The sequence below is a fragment of the Candoia aspera genome, chromosome 2, assembly GCF_035149785.1.
Source record: "Candoia aspera isolate rCanAsp1 chromosome 2, rCanAsp1.hap2, whole genome shotgun sequence".
Taxonomy (NCBI): Eukaryota; Metazoa; Chordata; class Lepidosauria; order Squamata; family Boidae; genus Candoia; species Candoia aspera.
In genome coordinates, this window is record NC_086154.1 from 215,855,201 (window position 1) to 215,874,106 (window position 18,906).

Genomic DNA, 18,906 nt, shown 5'->3' on the forward strand with positions numbered 1-18,906 from the left:
ATTTATCCAAGACAGAATGTTTTCCTGTGAATTCTCCAACACATTATAGCAGATGCAGTGTGGCTTTAGGTTCCCATAATCCCTACCAGCTTGATCAATTTAAACAGCACTTACTAAGCAAATGGGAGAAATGGAAGACATCTCTTAACCAATCCTAAATTATAATCTTCAATTTAAAAATAATCTGTTTCCTGCTGTACAGAATCAAAAATACTTAATACTTAGGCCAAGCAGACAAATTAATTCCCTGTGAGATCTTGCAGAGTGAATAGAAATGCAATTGGTCATTCTAATGAACTGATTTCAGCCCTTAATAGATACTAACCCTGTTTAGTCAATGCAGAAGATAATCAGATTCAAATTCTGCATGTAATTTGTTTCCATTGCTGCCTTCATATTTCTTGATAATTGGAAATTTGATGAGCTTACTGAATTTTCTTCTACCCTTTCCTTTCCTCTACACAATGTACGTTCTGAGAGTCATGAAACTACTCTTAAAAAAAGATGACCCAGGATGGTTAAATGCTATTCCTGCATTTACCTGAAAGTAGAACGATTTCTCTTAATAATTTACCTTTAAAATGGGAGGTTCATCTTAGGCTTGTAGAGAATATAGTAGAATATGATGCTTCATTACTAGATCACTCTTGGTTTGTCAATCAGCAAAAGAAAATATAGGGCACTTCAACACACCCGCCTCGCCCCAGAGCTGAAATAACCTGCTTATCTTTTGTGGATATATTCTCATAACAGACCCTCCATCTTGCTGCTATTCTGCTGCTGGGCAAGCTGAAACTGAACCAAAGCAATCAGGCAGGAAAGTAGCATTTTCCAGGGGAAAATGGAATATGCCCTATGAAAATGTTATAATTCACATGCAGGAGGAAACTGAGGGAGATCAGTGACTTTAAAGAAATTTAGAGCTGACCTTGAGGAAGGTATGAGTGAGCTGAGCGACTTGGACAAGAGATCACAGAGTCCAGAAACTGAAGGAAGTGTGAGAAAGAAATTCAAAATAACCCCACCTTGTTTTTTAGTATAGGATGAGACAGAGAGAAACTTACTGGCTTTCAAGATCCTGTTGTTATACTCTACAAGAATAAAATAGCATTTGTGAAACCCCAGTGATTTGTTTCTTGACCTGGCCTACCTTGAAAGGCTGACATCAATCTTGAAAACCTATCCCAATCAAGGTTGAATTTCTTTTTCACATTCAAAACACCATTCTTGTCAATATCTATTCACTACAGTTGACCGCAATGTATTTAGACGTGACCACAGGACAACTAAAATAATGTGTATGTGTATGTGTATGTGTATGTGTATGTGTATGTGTATGTATATATGTATATGTATATGTATATGTATCTAAACTAGTCATTTTGAATGCAGTTTAACAATCAACGAGTGAAGAGACATTTCAAGGTCAATATATACCATTTGATAAAAACATTTGGCAATATTATAAACTACTACAAACCACATGACTAAAACAAAACAAGTTTATTTTAAGATACCTTATTTTCAACATAAAACGTAAGAGACTGATTACAGTTAATTAACAAGAGAATGCTATATAGATGTGCAGAAATTACAAATCACACTATAGATAAATATGTAAAAAAAGTAACATTTGAATGAAAAAGACAACAAATCCAGAATCTTGCCTAAAGCTCCACTGTACTAGTCTGCTGAGGATGAAAGCCTTTCATTAGAACTTCTCCTTCCATGTAGTGGCTTTGGATAAGAATTGGCATTTTTTTCATTATTATATTACAACATGACTAATAATTAAATGGCTCTTTAACTCTCTGCAAACATTGTTTAGAAGTACTCAGGTATCATCTCTTTTTAGGGTGACCTTTTTCCTTTCCTCTTGCTCAACTGACCCAGCACTTCTCAAGACACTAGATAAAAAACTACAGATTACAGTGGCCAATACCACTCTAAAAGCAAAATACAGATAAGGACATAAGTAAAATCAGATAAGGACATAAGTAAAGAGTAAGCTGTTAAGAAAATTAAAATCATAAGAATCACAGAAAGAAAAAGAAAAAGAAAAATTAGAAGTACACAAAAGAAAAGTTTTAAAAAGTGGGAAAGGGAAAAAAGGTACGTGGTGCTGTTAAATGGTTAAGACCAGAGTCCTTTTCTTTGATACTAAAGAAATTATTTCTGGTCTACCTGCTACTAGAATATACAAAAATACCCAACGCTGTTTTTGTGAGCTCATACTAGACAGAATGTAGACTAAACAACCTGAAACCAGCTTTGAAAAATGGGACCCTTAAGATACAGTTTTAAATAGTTTGATTCAAGTCTAAATAGAGAGGAAGCTCTCATTTATATATTTACTCCAACAGTAAAATTAGTTCAGACCTTTAAACTTCCACACTGCTTATTTTCCCCATTTCTGAACAGGACCTAATTAAAAAAAAAACACCAATACTTATGCACTGTAGACTTATCTATTTCTTCAAAGACATATTAAGTATAATTATAACATTATTCATAGTTCACCAGGAGCTTCTGTCTGATTTGGTGTCCAAACAGTGGAACTTCCAAGGCAGAGAACAAATTTCTTAGTGAAAAGTGACAGCAGCCCATTCGGTTCAGTCTGTGCTTGAAAAATGCCACTACTTTCCTTCAATCCTATTCATTATGGTATTTCTTTTCTGTATGAGCATTGGTGATTTTAGATTGATTTCACATGAGGTGCAACTGTAGAGGAGAATGATGAAGTTAAAATGTAACTATTATTTTTGCAATAACCAAAACATCTGTCTTCTGGTAAATGATCATGACGTTTTCTCAGTTGTTTTGCAAAGGTCTGCAGTACAAATTAAGCGTGTTCTGGAAAAATGCCTTGAGACATAAGAAAGTGTTGCAATGATCTCACAGATACATTCTCGCATGACTCTTTTTCCCCTCTACTACGGTGATGCAGTGAGTTTATGCTCTGCTTCTTCATCTTCTGGCCTTAAGTATAGTGCCATGTATGGACCATCTAACTAACTAACTAACTAACTAACTTTATTTATTTATTAAACTTTATCACTGCCCATCTCCCGCCCAAGGAGGGACTCTGGGTGTTTATGTTAACTATGCCTTGATGGAAGCTGCTACTTGCTCCCAATTTACAGTACATTTGTAAAGGAAGGACATCTCAACACCTTCATTTATCATATCAACCTGGAGCTAGCACCTACCTCAAAATCTGCCCTTTTATTTTCAATCAGCTGTGTTTCTCTCCCCTAAGGGAATACGGTCCCACAGTTGTAACAACTGTTCACCAACCTGAGGTTCCAGTTCCTACATTAGAGGACAAAAAAAGGCTTACAAAATTGCTAAAACTTAAATTCTGGCTTATAAAAAGCAAACCACTTTATAAAAATAAGCAGAATTGGGGCAATAAGACTCAGTATTATTTTCATAATACAAAAAGATTATTTTTTCCAGAAATATTTCCAGTAGTGCACAAGACTGCCCTTTATTGCTTTGAAAAAACTACTTGTATCAAGACATTATTGACAATAAAGACTAAAAGAAACAAGAAAATCTGATTCTACAGTGTAAGAATTAGCATACCTGGCCATCTCGGCTTATCTGTACTTTCTTATTGTCATTCCAGGGGTTGAGCAAATGATGAGCAAACTGAAAAGGAAGACTTTCCTTCCGAATCCATTCCACTTTGAACACTCCCCCTAATCCAGTAGAACCCCAGTCCTGACTTTTCTCACGGCCTATCTCGGAAGACATTCGAGCAAAGCCCTGTGGAAATTTTAGCAAGATTAACTATCTAAATAAAAGTAAGTTATTAATTTTCAGCTCTGTATTAAAACAATCTTTTCTAGGTTATTTGCTACAAATGGACTTTATTGCTCTATCAAAATGTTACCTCATGGTCTCATCACTTATATTTTTCAGAGGAGGAAATGAAAAATTGTGTTTCTATAGGCTGGACTCATGCAACACATTAAAACCCAGCCCTTAATCAACAAAACAGTATTGCTATACTATAGTTCATTTCAAATACCCAAACATATTTTGGTTTAATGTGATAGTCTGTTTCACACAACAGACTAAGGCAATGGCTGAACTCCCACAACATGCTGAACCACAAACTATTCTACACAGTCTGTGTGTGTACATATATTCAAACATGTAAAAAGTGGTATTTGAACATTACTGTTTTTAAACTCTAAACCGTCTGTATACAAAGATACTTCCCATTATCCTATTGAGCTATTTGTGAGCAATTAAGGGATTCTTTCACTGCTTGTAGCATCCTCCTCCTCCTCCTCCTCCTCCTTATTGGTTCTCAGCCCCTATGCCTACATGCAAGCACCTCATTTACTTGGAAAGCCAATCCATCCCCAAAAGAGATTTATTCCTGTAAAATTAAGTTGTGATAAAATCACAACACTCATGTTTAACTTTAATGTTCTTGAGATACTTTACTTCCTATTCTAAGAGACACTGCTATATTAGTTAGGAAAAAAAATCTTTTCAATTCTATTAAGATTATTTAATTCAATTAATTCAAACATACATCAAAATCAAATGAGAACGTTCACAATAATGTGTGAAGGGTAACCTTATGTCTGAATCAGCTTCTACGTGAAAATCTTTCTGCATATGACATAAATCTATGTTACTTTGCATCTGCAGGGAGTACAGGTGGTCCTTGTTTAACAACCACTCATTCAGCAACCGTTATGACAGCACTGAACGAGGGGTAGTTACAACCAGTCCTTGTGCTTATGGCCGTTGCAGCCTCCTATGGTCACGCGATTGCCACCTGCAACCTTCTTTGCTGGCTTTCTACAAGCAAAATCAACGGGAAGCCGGCAGGAGGTCACAAACGGCAACCACATGACATTCTCACTTAATGACTCCAGTGATTCACTTAATGACAGCATCCAGGAATACCGGAATTTCCATCACTAAGTGGCACAGCCATATGACATTGCACTTTACAACTGCATTGCTTAGCAACAGAAATTCCAGTCCCAATTGCCATTGTTAAGTGAGGACTATATCACAAGAGCATATTTTTTGAAAGTATCAATTTGCATTGAAGTAATTTATATACTACTAAAACTGTTGTGTCTGTCTGTTTGTAACCTTCACTTGGGCAAAATGGTGCATCATAGGGCAACCCTTTTTGAAGCGAGCAAGAATGGGCTAACTTAAAGAATGAGTCCAAAATCTGGGTCCCATTTCTCCTGTAGGATTGAAATTTGGCGAAGCTGTGGCCGCTTCAGCACCACTGTGCCTTCCAACAGCACCTCCCAGAAACCCATAGGTTGCATGGTGCAAGGGAAGATGGGAGGGGTGTACTGCCATCTTTCCTGCCTCTCTCTGGCCCCTGCGCCCAATCTGCTGGAGGCAAGACTCAACGGGCAAGCAGCGATTGGCTGTTTTGGAACCAAGGCTAAAATCTGAAATCTCTTAATGGCAATAGGCAACAAGGGAAGGATGCGGGAGCTACTCAGATGCCTGCTGGTGAGGTAGGGCTGGCTGGGGGACACCAGTGGTCGACGGGTCAGCCCTCTTCCTCCCTGGAGTGAGGGTGCTCTTGGGGACATGCCAGAAAGGGGAGCAGGGGTGCAGTTTTTCTCACGGTCCGCAGCTCCCCCTCCCCCCAGAAAAGTGACAGGCAGTTCCACAGGTCAGCCAAGGAGGAGGAGGAGTGATTTCCAATGCTCCCTGCCAGCTTTCCACAAGCATAGTCAATGGGGAAGCTGGCAGGAAGTCAGAAGTTGCTCCTGCTCTCACTGATTTTTTGCCCGCCTGTGGTCATTCTGTTTAGGTAATGAAATATCTCTGAAAGGATGACTTAACGGGTCATGGGTTGTCTAGGGGTAAAATAAAACTAACAAATCAACTACTTGTCAGAAATTTACATGCTAGTAATAATGTAGTAAACTGCCTACAGTCAGTTTGTCAGTTTAGAGAGTTCTCACCTGAAAATGCCCTGATCCCTGAACGGAAAATACCAAGTAAACAACACTACTTTCCCAAAAAGCACGATTCAGTTTTCTCTCATTACTTGGAGTTGTAGACCAAATCCCCTTCTGTTGTGAAATCTCAAGATTCCTTAAATTGCTGCTTTTCATAATGAAGTACCGAATTGGCATATTTGGCCTGGGAGAAGGAGACTTGGAACCCTGCAAAAGCAATTTATTTTACAATGCTTGGGATGTATGATTAAGGTTTAAAAAAAATCTTAAGAACAAAGCAATTTTTGCAGCAATTCAAGAACTGCCAACCAAAAGAATGAGAATATGAATGCTACATGCTGGAAATTAAGGACAAAATCAAATATAGCAATCACTCTGCAATTAACGGATGACTTGGTACAACTGCAGTATAGAGTCAATCAGCTTTGGTCCCTCTGCTTTGGCTTGTCAATATATCTCCCAAAGTAGTCTGCAGATCTGGAAATGGGAGGTTTTATTTAATCGTATTAGTTATAAACATAGTTTTTATAGCCAAACCATAGCCAAGCCTACATAAGATGGAAAGGCTGCTCTTGATTCCTGAGCAAATTAGTATTTTGCCTCTTGGGACAATGCAAAAATCACAGCAGCCAGAAGAAAAGTGGAATGGATTATACAAGTGAGTCACTATTCCACTTCATTAAGCATTTCACTTTAGCCTAATACTTGCTAACACATTGGTTTTCTTGAGTGTTTTACACATATATAAAAACTTGAGTAAGAGGGTATAGTTTTATTTAAGGGTGGTAAAAAGAGGCTACACATATTGCATAAAATAATTAAAAATATTCAGTAGGATAAATCATCAGGAAACATTGTCAGTGTTCAAGTTTCACATGCTTTGTAACAAGATGCTTATCTGGTAGTACATATTCCATCAATGCAATGTGGAAGTGGTCTAGGTAGGATACAAGGCAAGTCCATAGAGTTCCTAGCTGACTGCACTTCCCAGGCTCACTGCAGCCTTTCTGCTTGCACTCTACAGCTGTTTTAGTTCTCTTCTTTCACTCCTCCATCCAACTTGCTTCCTTTATAGACACTACTGGTCCTTCAGCTAACTCAATGTTTTTCACACTTGGCAACTTTAAGATGTGTGGACTTCTACTCCCAGAATTCCCCAGCTAGCATGCTTGAAGTTGCCAAATGTGAAAAACACTGAGCTAACTCCTTCCTGGGATGATAATCAGGTGTGAGTGTGGGAGGTCCTGCCTTATTTAAAAAATAGAATTCTGGGTATTTACTATCAAAGTCTGACCTTCACAACCAAGATATGCAAGTTGTGTCATTGCTTGAACAAAGGAGATTTCTGAGGATCTCCATAAAACAGTTGTTGATGCTTACCAGGCTGGAAAAGATTACAAAACTCTTTCCAAAGAGTTTGGACTCCACCAGTCCACACTCTTTCCAAAGAGTTTGGACTCCACCAGTCCACTGTCAGGCAGGATCGTGTACAAGTAGAGGCAATTTAACACCGTTACCCTCCCCAGGAGTGGTTGACCAACCAAGATCACATCTAGAGCAAGCTGTGTAATACTCTAGGGGGTCTCAAAGAATCCCAGGGTAATGTCTAAAGAACGAAAGTCCTCTCTTGCATTGGGGAATGTCAGTGTTAATGAGACCAACATCAGAAGAACACTAAACAACAATGGTGTGCATGGCAGGATTGCAAAGAGAAAGCCACTACTGTCCAAAAAGAACACTGCTGCCTGTCTTGTTTGCGAAAGACCATGTGGATAAGCCAGAAGTCTACTGGGAGAATGTTCTGTGGATGGATGAGACCAAAATAGAACTTTTTGGCTTGAATGAAAAGTTTTACGTTCGGCCAAAGGCAAGCATGGCATTCCAGCATAAGAACCTTATCCCAACTGTGAAACATGGTGGCAGTATCATGCTTTGGGCCTGCTTTGCTGCCTCTGAACCAGGATGGCTTACCATTGTTGATGGAACTAGGAATTCTGAATTGTACCAGCAAATTCTACAGGAAAATGTCAGGGTATCTATCCATGAACTGAAGGTCAAGAGAAAGAGGGTCATGGAGCAATACAACCACCCAAAACACTGACTCATTTGTATACTGGGTTCTCTTTACCTAGTTTTAGAACTTATGTGGAGAACAGATCACGTTTTAGGTCATATTTCATGCAGAAATATTGAAAATTCAAAAGGGTTCACAAACTTTTAAGCACCACTGTAGACTTGTTTTAGTTTGGTTTTGAATTTCAGCAAATGTTCTTCAATTTGCATTATTTTCTATTAGGATTTCAAAGTACTATACCTTTCCAGATGATGGAGGAGAAGGACTGGCACAGGGGCTGGGATAACTGATGCTATCTGTAGATTTCACAGATGCCTGGTCTGCCCTGTCATCTGTACTTCGTTTGGAATGCAGAACACCTCTTTCTTTGTATTTCAGTGGTTGGTGAAGTGCTGGAGATGTAGACTTCATTAACACTCTGTAAATGGAAAGCAGAATGCAGTGTTTAATAAAATTAAACTATGGTTCTAACCAGAGTTGCAGCAGCTTTAATGTTCTTTTAAAAGAATTCCTGAAGAAGTTGCACATACTTGCATTTAAAGGGATTCAGATCTTGTTTTCAGGTCCATCAAATGAAGCACATTTTATATGGACATCAGCAAGACTATCTGCTCATTATAGCATAGCAAAATTATATGGCCTAACCACACCTGGTGTTAGGTAAATAGTTCAGAAATATGGAAATACCTAACTGTTTCCAAGGTATTGCTGGGCTCTGTCATCATGAAGCTAGGTTTGAGATTTGGGAGTGGGAAGGTATTGGTATAATACTGTCTAATATCTCCAGCCCATGGTCTGAGATAGCCTAACAATCTCCCACCCTTGGGGTTCCTGCAAAGTTACTTTAACTTCCTGGAAAACTAACAATTCTGACAATTAGTGTAAATGCAATAGACTTTACCCATTACTGTATGAAAATAGATGTGGTTTATTTTTCTTTTATTAATTTGTTTTGCTTTTAAAAAGTGTTATTAGAGAAACATTACCTTAATATTGTATTGTTCTGGTCTTTGTTTATATCATAGCTTAAAGTTGTTTTGGGGGTATTTCTGAAAGAGAAAAATGGCTAAGTAAATTTCAGGTATCATCATCATCATCATCATCGCCACCCACTCAAAAAAGATTTTGGGCGGCTTATAATATCCAAATACCCAACTGAAGGTTGAAAGCGTGAAATAAGCCCAGACTAAAACCAATAACAATAAAAGCTCCCCAGGCCTTAAGGACCTTCTGGAATCCCAGGAGGGTGGGTGCCAGATGTATCTTTGGGGAGATGCTGTTCCAGAGGGCAGGGACAAGGACAGAGAAGGCACATTTTGTTAGTCCCAGAAAACCACAACAAACTTATGGTACCTGAAATGCAATCACTCTGCCCAAATGTACCAGGCAGGCAGAAATGATTGGAGAGTTGTTTTGAAAGCTATTGTACAAACACGAACATAACTATGTTCACATTATGCTCAAGTCTTTCATGGAGCATTCTTCTATTTTCTAGGCATTTGACTTTTCTTTAAAAGTTCAGTACGGAAAGTAAAAGTATTTAATATAACATCTGTCTTTTTGTAAATGCTTATGTTTTGTAAGTTTATGTACATTAACTTTTTTAGTCAAGATTATTAGGTGGAAACTATTTTCAAAATGGTTTAAACTCTATGGCTTGAATGTGATGTTCTAGTGATACCAAACTACCTTTATGTTGAGAAGATAACTGTTTTAACACAAATGTGTTATATATTTTGACACTTATTTGGCTTTCAGCAGGACTCATAGGAAAAATATATTGCGAGAGATCTTGTATATATACTTGTGTGCAAATATAATCTATTTACATATTGGCCTCCCACAAACATAAAACTAGCAGAATCTTCCCATATAATATAGCATGTTTTTAAACTGTTAGGAAAGTAATTATTTAATACAGTCCTAAGAAAACCAAATTGCACAAATGCACTTTAGCACATTGTCAATATTTTAGTTAACGAAAGCAAAGCTATAAAAGAAAAACATTTAGGTAGCAATGGAATTTTAGTCGTCTGTCTGTCTGTCTATCTATCTATCCCACCCAACTGCAGGAGCATGCACACTCTCAGAAGAGCAGACAGCAACCAGAATCCTCTAATTTACCTCCCACAGATGGTATAGGTTATGTAGCATCAAGAAACAGGTATAAATTCTTCACGTAAGCAGCACAAACCCATAATATGAGGTGACCCACCTTGCTGAACAGGAAACTGCTTCAGTGGTCCTGTCACTTCTAAAAGAAAAAACTGAAAACTATTTTCCCATTTGTTATTGGGGCTCTTTTAAAAAAATGGGTTTCCTGTCCTCTCAGCAGAAAGGACATGAATTGTGATAACTGAGAATTTGGTGACTAAAATTCAAGATATTAACCTTTCTGAATTAAAAGCATCATCTGCAAACTCTGATTCTCCTGAGCTTTTTCGACTGGTGTTTGATCTCCAAGAAGATGCTAAGGGAAGTTCTTCAGATGACATAGGTCTTGGTCTTTGCCCAATTCCTGAGGGCTGCTGCAGACCTGCAGATTGTTCTTCAGTGCTCAAAACGGCAATGATTGCTCGTATCGTTGCCTCATCAACTTGAGACCATGGCTTTGAAGGCGCTCTCATGCGTCGGAGAAATAAACTATGCCATTTTTGTCTTAACTGCAGGAGGAGGCTAGCAGCCTATTAAAAAAAAAAAGTTTTATTCTAACACTCATACCTTAAGGGCTTTTTTGAAACCTGACAGTTCAAATACAAATAACTATATAAACAGAACTTTCTACAGCTCCAATACTGTTAACTAGACTGAATGACAAAACACAAGATCTATGATAGGAGTCATAAAAATACTTTATTTTTGCATTCTATATTTATCCCCTGAAATAGATGAATATTTTTCTTGTATTACTTTTTTCGTCTTTTGCATATATGTGTGAACATGAACATTTGCAAATCTACAGACAATATTATACATCAAAAATAGGGACACTGAAAAAGACCTGAAAGCAAACTGGACTTGCATAACCTTGAAGTACCATTCACATGGATACCTAGAGGATAACTAAGTGGTCTGAATTTTAATTTTTGCACACAGTCAAAATAAGAGAGAAAGAAAAGAAGCCTTATGTTACCTCCCTCAACATTCAACTTTTATTGTCTGATCTGAAATTGGTATTCAGCAGCATACTACTTCCAAGTTCAGGACTTCCACTTAGATGTCAGAGCGAGCAGTTGTTGATTTACAACCTCTCTGAAGGTTTAACCTACCCCCTTTTAAAGCTATCTATGCCAGTAGCCATTGCCACATTGTGTGGCAACAAATGCCATCTTAATTATGACACATTTGAACCTACTGATAACCAATTTCAAAAAGTGATTTCATAATTGTGCTAGGAAGGGATATCTATACATTCTTTCTCCACATCATCCTTGATTTTTTTAAAATAAATCCTCAAACCTTTCATTTCTTCTCAAATTGTTCAACTCTTCATTTCCAAAATCACCCCACTTTCTTTTTTTCAGCAATTGGATTCCAAATACAGCTACACAGATAAATGCAAGATCACTATGATACTTGTTTATTCAAAGTGTATAGTAGTATTGTTTTTCCTTTGATCTAAATTTTGAATCCTCATCTTAGAAGCCTTTAAGCAACTTATAAGACCAAATATTTCTCTTAGAAAAAAAACTTTATTAAATGTTTCTTAGCAGTCAAGTTACCTCTGGATCTAGTTTGAAATTGAGCCACTCATCCAATTTTAAAGCAGCCAAGTTTGCAGTTGTTCGATCTTCCATTTCACTATCACTGCTATCATTAGGGACACCATCAACTATATTAGAAAACAGGGATCCTATGTATCAGTCATTTATAAACAGTATTTAAATTAACAATTTGAGATTTTAAAGATTGATCTGTATTAAGAATTCTCTAAAGTAGAGAATTAATAATTAAAGAAATTCAATTTCTGTCAAATATAAACGTATGGAAATCAGTTCATGTAAATCTAACATGAAATTTATATTTGCTCCTATAACAAGGATGGCAAACTGTGGCCTCTATCTTCTGCAACCAACTTTCAGATTCCTTCTGATCACTACTGCTGCAAACTGACAGCTCCAATCTGAAGGTAGGAAACAGACAAGAATTGTAGCAGAAACCTTAAAATAAGCTCAATGTTGTTTTAAAATTGTCACCCTAAAACCTCAAGAAAAGTAAGTCTTACTAATCTTCTCCCACCCAAACATATGGCATGGTTCCAACCACTGCAGCCTCAAACCTTGGCCCAAAATAATAATTATGGTCCCTGCCATCAAAACATTGTCTACCTGTTTTACATAGAAACAGTACAATTTTATGATGTATCTGACAAAGGAAATTCATAAGGATGCTGAAGTCCATGTACATTAACTGAACTCATCTACAAACACAAAATAAATTATACAGGTTTTCTGCTGTTGCATATAATGAAGTATTTCCATGTAAGATATCCATTATGCATGAAGCCTTTTCAAATTTCAAGAAAATGGAGTCCAACAATTTCAGCAATATTAATTATGGAAGCTATATTTTAATGGGGGGAAAAAACAAGAGCAACCACCCATTTTTCTTTCACACACCCCTTTAAAAAATCATGATCAGATTTACATTATATAACACATGCAACAGAAATAACCCTTTATATGTATGTTGACATTTTGATCCAGTAGTTCAACCATCAAGCTTCAAGGATTTTTTAAAACATAAATTAAAGGAATAAGAATACTCTACCTCGGAAGGAAGAAGGCTCCTGTAAAGCATTACTTGGCAACCTAGCTGATCCACAGAAGAGGGCCACTGTGACTGGAGTCACAACTGAGCAGCACCTGATATTGGCTATTCGGTGGGCTCTTGTCATTTCATCATATATAAGCCAGTCAGTGGGGAGTGCCTGAATAGCTGCTACTTGGCCATTTGCAGGAGGAATCTGTAAGCAGTTCAACAAAGTGGTTTTTTCCAGCACAAAAGAGACAATTCAAAAACATCCATTTGTAAGCTATCTTGCACAAATTTGCAAGAAATGAATTGGGATCACTTAATGTCAGATTATTAATCTAGGCAGCTGTGGAGTTTTTTTTAAACTTAGGAGATTTCTATAGCTCCATATAAATAAATTTTAGTTCTCTGAAAGCCAAACAGGCTATTGTATTCTAGAAATAACTCTTAATACCGTGTAGCAAAAAATGCAGTTAAATGCCAAATCTAATAAACAAATCCATGCTTCATAAAAAGAAATACGTTAAATATGTCTGTGTGTATGCATGTGTGTACAAAGAGACACACAATACTATTTCACATACATTCACCAATTATAAAAGATGAAATACATGGAGAGTATTCATGTAGCTCATAACCTGAAGTTGCATGTTTTTAGTTAAGCTTCCATCTGCTAAGCAGATTCAGACCTGCTTAGTATTTGGATGGGAGACTTTCAAGGAAAACAAAAGCTCTAGGCTGCACCGGAAAGATGAAAAGAGGTCCCAGAAGAAAACAGTGGCGAATAATTTCTATACCGCTGCTAAGAAAACTCATGGATGTGTCCATGAAATCACCAAGAGTCACACTCGATTTTAAAAAGACTTTACCTTTTTACTTGTCTTCAAAAATACACATTTATCTCAAGAGCTGAACTCTTTAATCTCCCTTTAAGCTGCCCAATTGGCAAATTAGTTTTCACTTTTCACATTTAGTTATGATTTAAAGCCTGGTACATTATGAGAGAAATCCTCATGGGAAAAGGCATCCCAAACATTTGGGGGACTGAATTGCCCATTGACCATAGATTTTTTTCCAAATCTAAAAAGCAAGGTGTGGAAAGCACTTGAAAGAGCTGCTTCACAAAGTGTGCTAGAATGAGCCAAGTTTTAAAAGTAACTACACAGTTTAGAAGGCTCATGGTATCTGCTTTGACGGCTATCCCCAATTCTTTCTTCCCCTTGGGCCAGGACTGCAACCCTAATACTTCTGTATCATCTTACCTTTTTATACTGGGGCTGGCTAAGAACTGACGTAGGATGAAAACGGACTTTTTTCTCTTTTGGCCCAGTCAAAACTACATTCTCTCTGTCAACATGAACTATATTTGGATACATTCCAGCTACTAAGGCTCCTTTAACTACAGCCCAATTTTCTGAGTTTGTGTTCACATCCCTTATATCACCACCACCTCTGGCTCTAACAAAACCTGAAAAAGAAACAAATATCTAGTTAATTATTCAATAAACAATTCTCATCTCTTGTACATATAGATCAGCATGGATAGTTTCTTAACTCGTTGTTTTTAGGATATATTAATTGTACATTTAGCACTGATGAAGTCTACTGAAAAACAGATTCTAGGAGATTTGCTCTCCACTTTTTTATTTGGCTGATTTATGCTTCTTTGTCTCTTTTTATAACTTAATATCATACAGGTTGTCAAGCTCAGGCAGACATGTGAGTTTATGTAATTCAGAACCTTCCATAAGATACTTTTTCACCATTAGCAGTTAAACGTGATGGCATTCCTAACCCAAGCAGAGATACTTATGAATTAGCTATGAATTCGGAAAGTGCAGTCTGGAAGACTGTTACTTAAAACAATTTAAAAAAACAACCTCTTTTTGTATTTTTTTTCTTTCCAACAGGTGCCCAGAAAATTACACAAAAATGGAATTGATTCCAACAATCAAAACTTTTTTCCTATCCTAAAATTTAAAATAACATAAAAAATAGGAACTTTAACAATTCAATAATATTTCTGTGTAATATTCTGAACAATAAATAAATTAATAATTTATACTATTCTAGATTTTCAACCTTATTGTATAGGTTGTCTTAAATTCTGGCCTATAGATATTTTTATTAAAGAACTAGATTTTCAATACCTTCCACTTGACTATTAATCTACATATATCTATTGACGTCCCTTTCTTTTCATATCAGGAAACCAGAGTAAAACGTAGTATTTACTATGTGTCTCAATAGTGAATACTGCAATGTGGCTTGAATAATTATAGCAGCTTACTCTTTCAAACATAGCAAATCAAATGCCGTAACAGAAGTTATTGTGAGAAGTTACTGAGACTTTCTATGTATGGACCCAAGACATGGTATTTGTTATTATTCTATAAATATCATAATTCATAATACATATGAATATACAGATCTGTACCTGATGCTCTCAGCTGCCCAAGCAGTTGTGTTCTCATTCCTATGATAATCTCCATGGTTGCCTGAGAAAGGAAGTTCTTCTCACAAAAAGCTCTTTCCCAGCCATCACTGCGCGCTTTCTGCCATGCCTGCCAAACATACTGGTTTAAAGTGCGGAGAACAACACTTTTTTTTCTGATAGGCACATAATACATTTTCCGTGGCCTTTCCAAACCTAATGCCCTTTCAAGAATTACTTTATGTCTTCCCATCTCTCAAACTTACAACCACAGCCAAGCAATATCTATTCTGGTTCTGCAGGCCCTCTGAGTGAAGGATCAGATTAACCAATCCAATCCACAAATCCAAATGAAAGACCATTCCACTGCCTCTGGGGCAATTTATCTGGAGTTGCAGAAGTCTTCAACTCCATTGAATTGTGTCTTCTTGAGGGCAGGACAGTAGTAACAGCTGAGAGAACACCATAAGCCCCAAGTGTTCCCATAGCCAATGAGTATATTTGGGAAATAAAACTGACAGAAGCAATTTCCCACACAGCAATGAAGAGAGCAACACTTTTCAAATCAATGGACAGGACTTCTTGAGCCCTGCATTACCCTTTTCTTATAGGTACCAAAGACACCAAAGGACAGCTCTATAACAATCCCTCTTTAGACACACAGAAGAGATGAATGTGCCTTTCCCACAGCATAATCTTCAGAATTTTTTTCTTCTGTTATTTCAACTTATACATGATAAAAAAAAATCTGAAAATAAGGTGTATTATTTCTATCATATTTTAAGGAAATTTTTAAAAGTTTTAGCAAGCTGAAAATTTAACCATGTTACAGCACTACAAGAGCTAGAAGTGCAGGCTGCAGAGGCTCCCTACTTTTAACACAGCTTAAAGATGGAATTTTTGAAAGGTGCAAAGAAAAAACAGAGAATATACACAAAATCAACACAACACTATAGTCCTTTGACAGCTGGCAGCAATGAAAGAAGGAAACAAGTAGCAGATGGCAAGCAGAGGCTAGCTGGCAGCAGCAAAAAGGAGACAGGAACTAACAACAACATAGATTAGATTTACAAGGGCGTAATAACTGCCTCTGTCCTAATTATATTATTTCTAAGGTAGCTTTTCAAGATGATTTGATCTAGCTGAAACAGCTCATCTCTTTCAGATAATTAAACATGAATTGTTAAATATTCTTTTAGTAAATAAACATACAATACCTGGAAAGCCCGAAGAAGGGCCATATGGTCACTAAATGTTCCTGCAGTAAATCGTTTTCTACACAGCATGGCTGCACGTTTTTGAGAAGCCTGTGTGGGTAGCACAAAAGGATCACGATATGCAAGAGTGCAGGCGATGGTCAGAATAGGATCCAGGCACTTCAGAACAACAGCGCAGAGAACCATTTTCCCAAGATGGGGCTCTACAGGTAAGTCAGCCAGATGATAGCCAAGTTCTGTTAAATCTTCCCAGGTGTCCATAGCATCTATGGTCTATTAAAACAAATTATAAGCAAGGTTAACATAGAGAGACATGCATAATCCATATCTTTTCTGGGCAGTAATTAAAGTTCAAATTCAAATTAATTTAGTATTTCTCCTGTCAGAATTTAATTCAGTTACAAAGGAAATAGTTATGTATGTACAGCTATGAAATATATACAAATATTCACGTCTGAAAATTCCTTTTGGCTTGTCAACCTAAGGAAGAGGCAAGAAATTTGGTATCCTCAAGATTTTTTTTTTTAAATACAACTCCTATAAATCCAGGACATCATATGTTTAATGTCTTTTTAATGTTTCACTTTAAGTCTTCATTGCAGCAAGGAATGGTAATTGAACTTTTACTGAAATTATAGTTTAGACTCTACTGTGGAAGCACTATCAAAGTAACAGTTAAAAATTCAGAAACTGAAGCTCATTCTATTTACTCACCTTAAGCAACTGCACAGCATTTCGCACAATTAAAGCAGGAGGTGGCTCTGGAGCTTTCATTAAGAAGTCAGCAATTGGACAATTGATGGGAGCCAGCAATTTTGTATGTAAACACAGCTCCTACAATATAAAGATACCTTTTTCAGATGATGACTTCATTTATAGTACAATCTTACACATGTCTACTTAGATGTCAGTAATGGAATGGGGTATTTATTTTTATCAATTTCTTCTACCCACTGTAGCAATTTAAGTGGCTAAGAAAACTACTCTGATTGAAGGAATCTTCTAAAACATTAGTCTACAAACTTGCAGTTCCACTTCAGCATCTATAAATCTTATATTTATCATACCTATTTACTCTCCTGATGTTTCCTAAAAATTAATGCTGGTTACCAGATGATTAAATAAGCCATTGCACAAGCAATTACTGTCTTCTGACATTCAGGAATAATTAGATAATATAAAATCAAATCTTAATCTTTAGTAACTCTCACTACAGACTTAGCAAAATGCAACAAAACAAAACAAAAATGCCCAGGAAACTCAGCTGGTCTTACTCACAAATAAGCATGCCTAGGATTGTAATTCAACTGCATATATTTACTTACAACATAAAAAGGGAAATCTAAAAAAATATTAGTTTCTTTGACATGCTGAAACAGAAGCTGGCAATACAGAAGCACCAAAGTGCCTGCAGCAACCCTAAATTGTTAATTTTTTTTTCAAATGCTGAAATCACATGAGGTGCCAGACTTTGTCATTTGATTTCTGAAAACCTGTGAAATTTCAGTGATTTAAAAATATTTTTCTGGTGCAAAAAAAAAAAAAAAAAGGTCGAGACTTGCACCTTTACCATTATTCCAGGCAATGCTGTATATGCAGGCATGAAAAGAAACCCCACAACACTAGTTATCACCAGATTCAACACTGCATCATATTAACAAAGCTCTTGTTCAAGGGACAGTGGGGCTGAAATGCAGGATATCTAATTTATGCAAAATCTGATAAAAATGTGCGTAACTATCCCATTCAGTATTTAGCACAGTTGAAAAGTACTAGGTTATTTTAAATAATTCAAAAGATTTTGAGGTTTTCCATGCAATGCCTCCAAAACAGCTTTCAATATAATCATTGTCTACATATTCACTGCATATGCATTGCACATAGGGATCAACCAGAGTTCGTTTTACAGTTTGTTGAACAAGCCAGACTCAGTCTTACACATACATATACATACACACACACACACACACACACACTGGTAGGGTATCTGAACCTAGAAACCATCATTTCATATTTTCTTGTCTCCTCAGGCTACTTCTTGGATATAGAAACAAACTCATGAACTTAATTGATAAAAATATCAGAAAGTAAAAGAAACCAACATTTCTATAATCACCGTTTCTAAATTATGATTAATGAAAACTGAATTGGGGGTATTAGTTGAATTAAACCACTGTTGTATTTCACAGCTGGTGCTAAGCCCCTCTAGTTAATAGGCTAGTTGTGAGCCAAATCATACCAGCTGATTCAACAAACCATAGTAAAACAAACCACGGCTTAAACTCAAACAAAGTATTACGAGGGCCTAACAGACTTAGTAGAATAAAAATTACCCACTTGTAGAGGCATTCTTAGAAGTTCAGGAGTCTGAAATTCCAACATATTTTGAAATCTTAGTCTACTGAAAAGTCGAAAACAAATTCCAGGTCGACAACGTCCTGCCCTTAGAAGTAAAACATT

The 18,906-nt window shown here is 36.7% G+C and overlaps 1 protein-coding gene across 4 annotated transcripts in view; it reads right to left on the reverse strand.

Moving 5' to 3' along the window:
- Window positions 1-2,141: 2,141 nt before the first annotated feature.
- The window catches only part of YTHDC2 (YTH N6-methyladenosine RNA binding protein C2), a 35,095-nt gene continuing 18,330 nt past the window's right edge, over window positions 2,142-18,906 (reverse strand). For 2 of the 4 annotated variants that reach the window (XM_063295332.1, XM_063295336.1), the window contains 15 exons: window positions 18,784-18,889; window positions 17,161-17,280; window positions 16,447-16,719; window positions 15,233-15,359; window positions 14,058-14,263; window positions 12,811-13,006; window positions 11,763-11,872; window positions 10,432-10,724; window positions 10,256-10,294; window positions 9,027-9,089; window positions 8,281-8,458; window positions 5,970-6,173; window positions 3,589-3,771; window positions 3,210-3,312; window positions 2,142-2,721 (listed from right to left, as the gene is read on the reverse strand). In XM_063295332.1, coding sequence (XP_063151402.1) covers window positions 3,232-3,312; window positions 3,589-3,771; window positions 5,970-6,173; window positions 8,281-8,458; window positions 9,027-9,089; window positions 10,256-10,294; window positions 10,432-10,724; window positions 11,763-11,872; window positions 12,811-13,006; window positions 14,058-14,263; window positions 15,233-15,359; window positions 16,447-16,719; window positions 17,161-17,280; window positions 18,784-18,889 — 2,179 coding nt within the window. In that variant the 3' untranslated portion in view covers window positions 2,142-2,721; window positions 3,210-3,231. The remainder of the gene's footprint in view (window positions 2,722-3,209; window positions 3,313-3,588; window positions 3,772-5,969; window positions 6,174-8,280; window positions 8,459-9,026; window positions 9,090-10,255; window positions 10,295-10,431; window positions 10,725-11,762; window positions 11,873-12,810; window positions 13,007-14,057; window positions 14,264-15,232; window positions 15,360-16,446; window positions 16,720-17,160; window positions 17,281-18,783; window positions 18,890-18,906) is intronic. The other 2 variants (XM_063295335.1, XM_063295333.1) reach the window with 2 other exon arrangements.